General features: G+C 66.6%; 1 protein-coding gene across 1 annotated transcript in view; it reads right to left on the reverse strand.

The window, feature by feature from the left end:
* The window catches only part of Slc45a3 (solute carrier family 45 member 3), a 25,844-nt gene that overhangs the window by 1,382 nt on the left and 24,124 nt on the right, over positions 1 to 338 (reverse strand). Inside the window, exon 6 of the mRNA XM_033761985.1 lies at positions 16 to 335. Coding sequence (XP_033617876.1) covers positions 66 to 335 — 270 coding nt within the window. The 3' untranslated portion in view covers positions 16 to 65. The remainder of the gene's footprint in view (positions 1 to 15; positions 336 to 338) is intronic.

Below are 338 nucleotides of genomic sequence, written 5' to 3' on the forward strand. Positions count from 1 at the left end.
GGCCCGTGGCCCCACCCGTGGGAGCCGGGACCCACCGAGGCGGGGCCTCCCCCGTTCGGACCGCTCTACACTGAATATTTGCCCAAGTCGCTCTTGTCAAAGACTACCCGTGTAGCAAAGTAAATGGCCACTAGACCCAGGCCCGCGGCCGACACCATATAGGCAGTGACAGATTGGCTGAGCTGGACTATGGAGCCCATGAACAGCGACGGGGCCACCTGGGACAGCAGGAAGGCGCTGTCTAGGATGGCGAGGTCCAGGCAGATGCCCCGGCCCGGGACCACCCTGGCCTCGCCCGGCTCGCCCACCACCACGCGCACCACCGGGACGTCACAGGC

Source organism: Fukomys damarensis, unplaced genomic scaffold (genome assembly GCF_012274545.1).
Source record: "Fukomys damarensis isolate Sample0158 unplaced genomic scaffold, DMR_v1.0_HiC HiC_scaffold_11, whole genome shotgun sequence".
Lineage (NCBI taxonomy): Eukaryota > Metazoa > Chordata > Mammalia > Rodentia > Bathyergidae > Fukomys > Fukomys damarensis.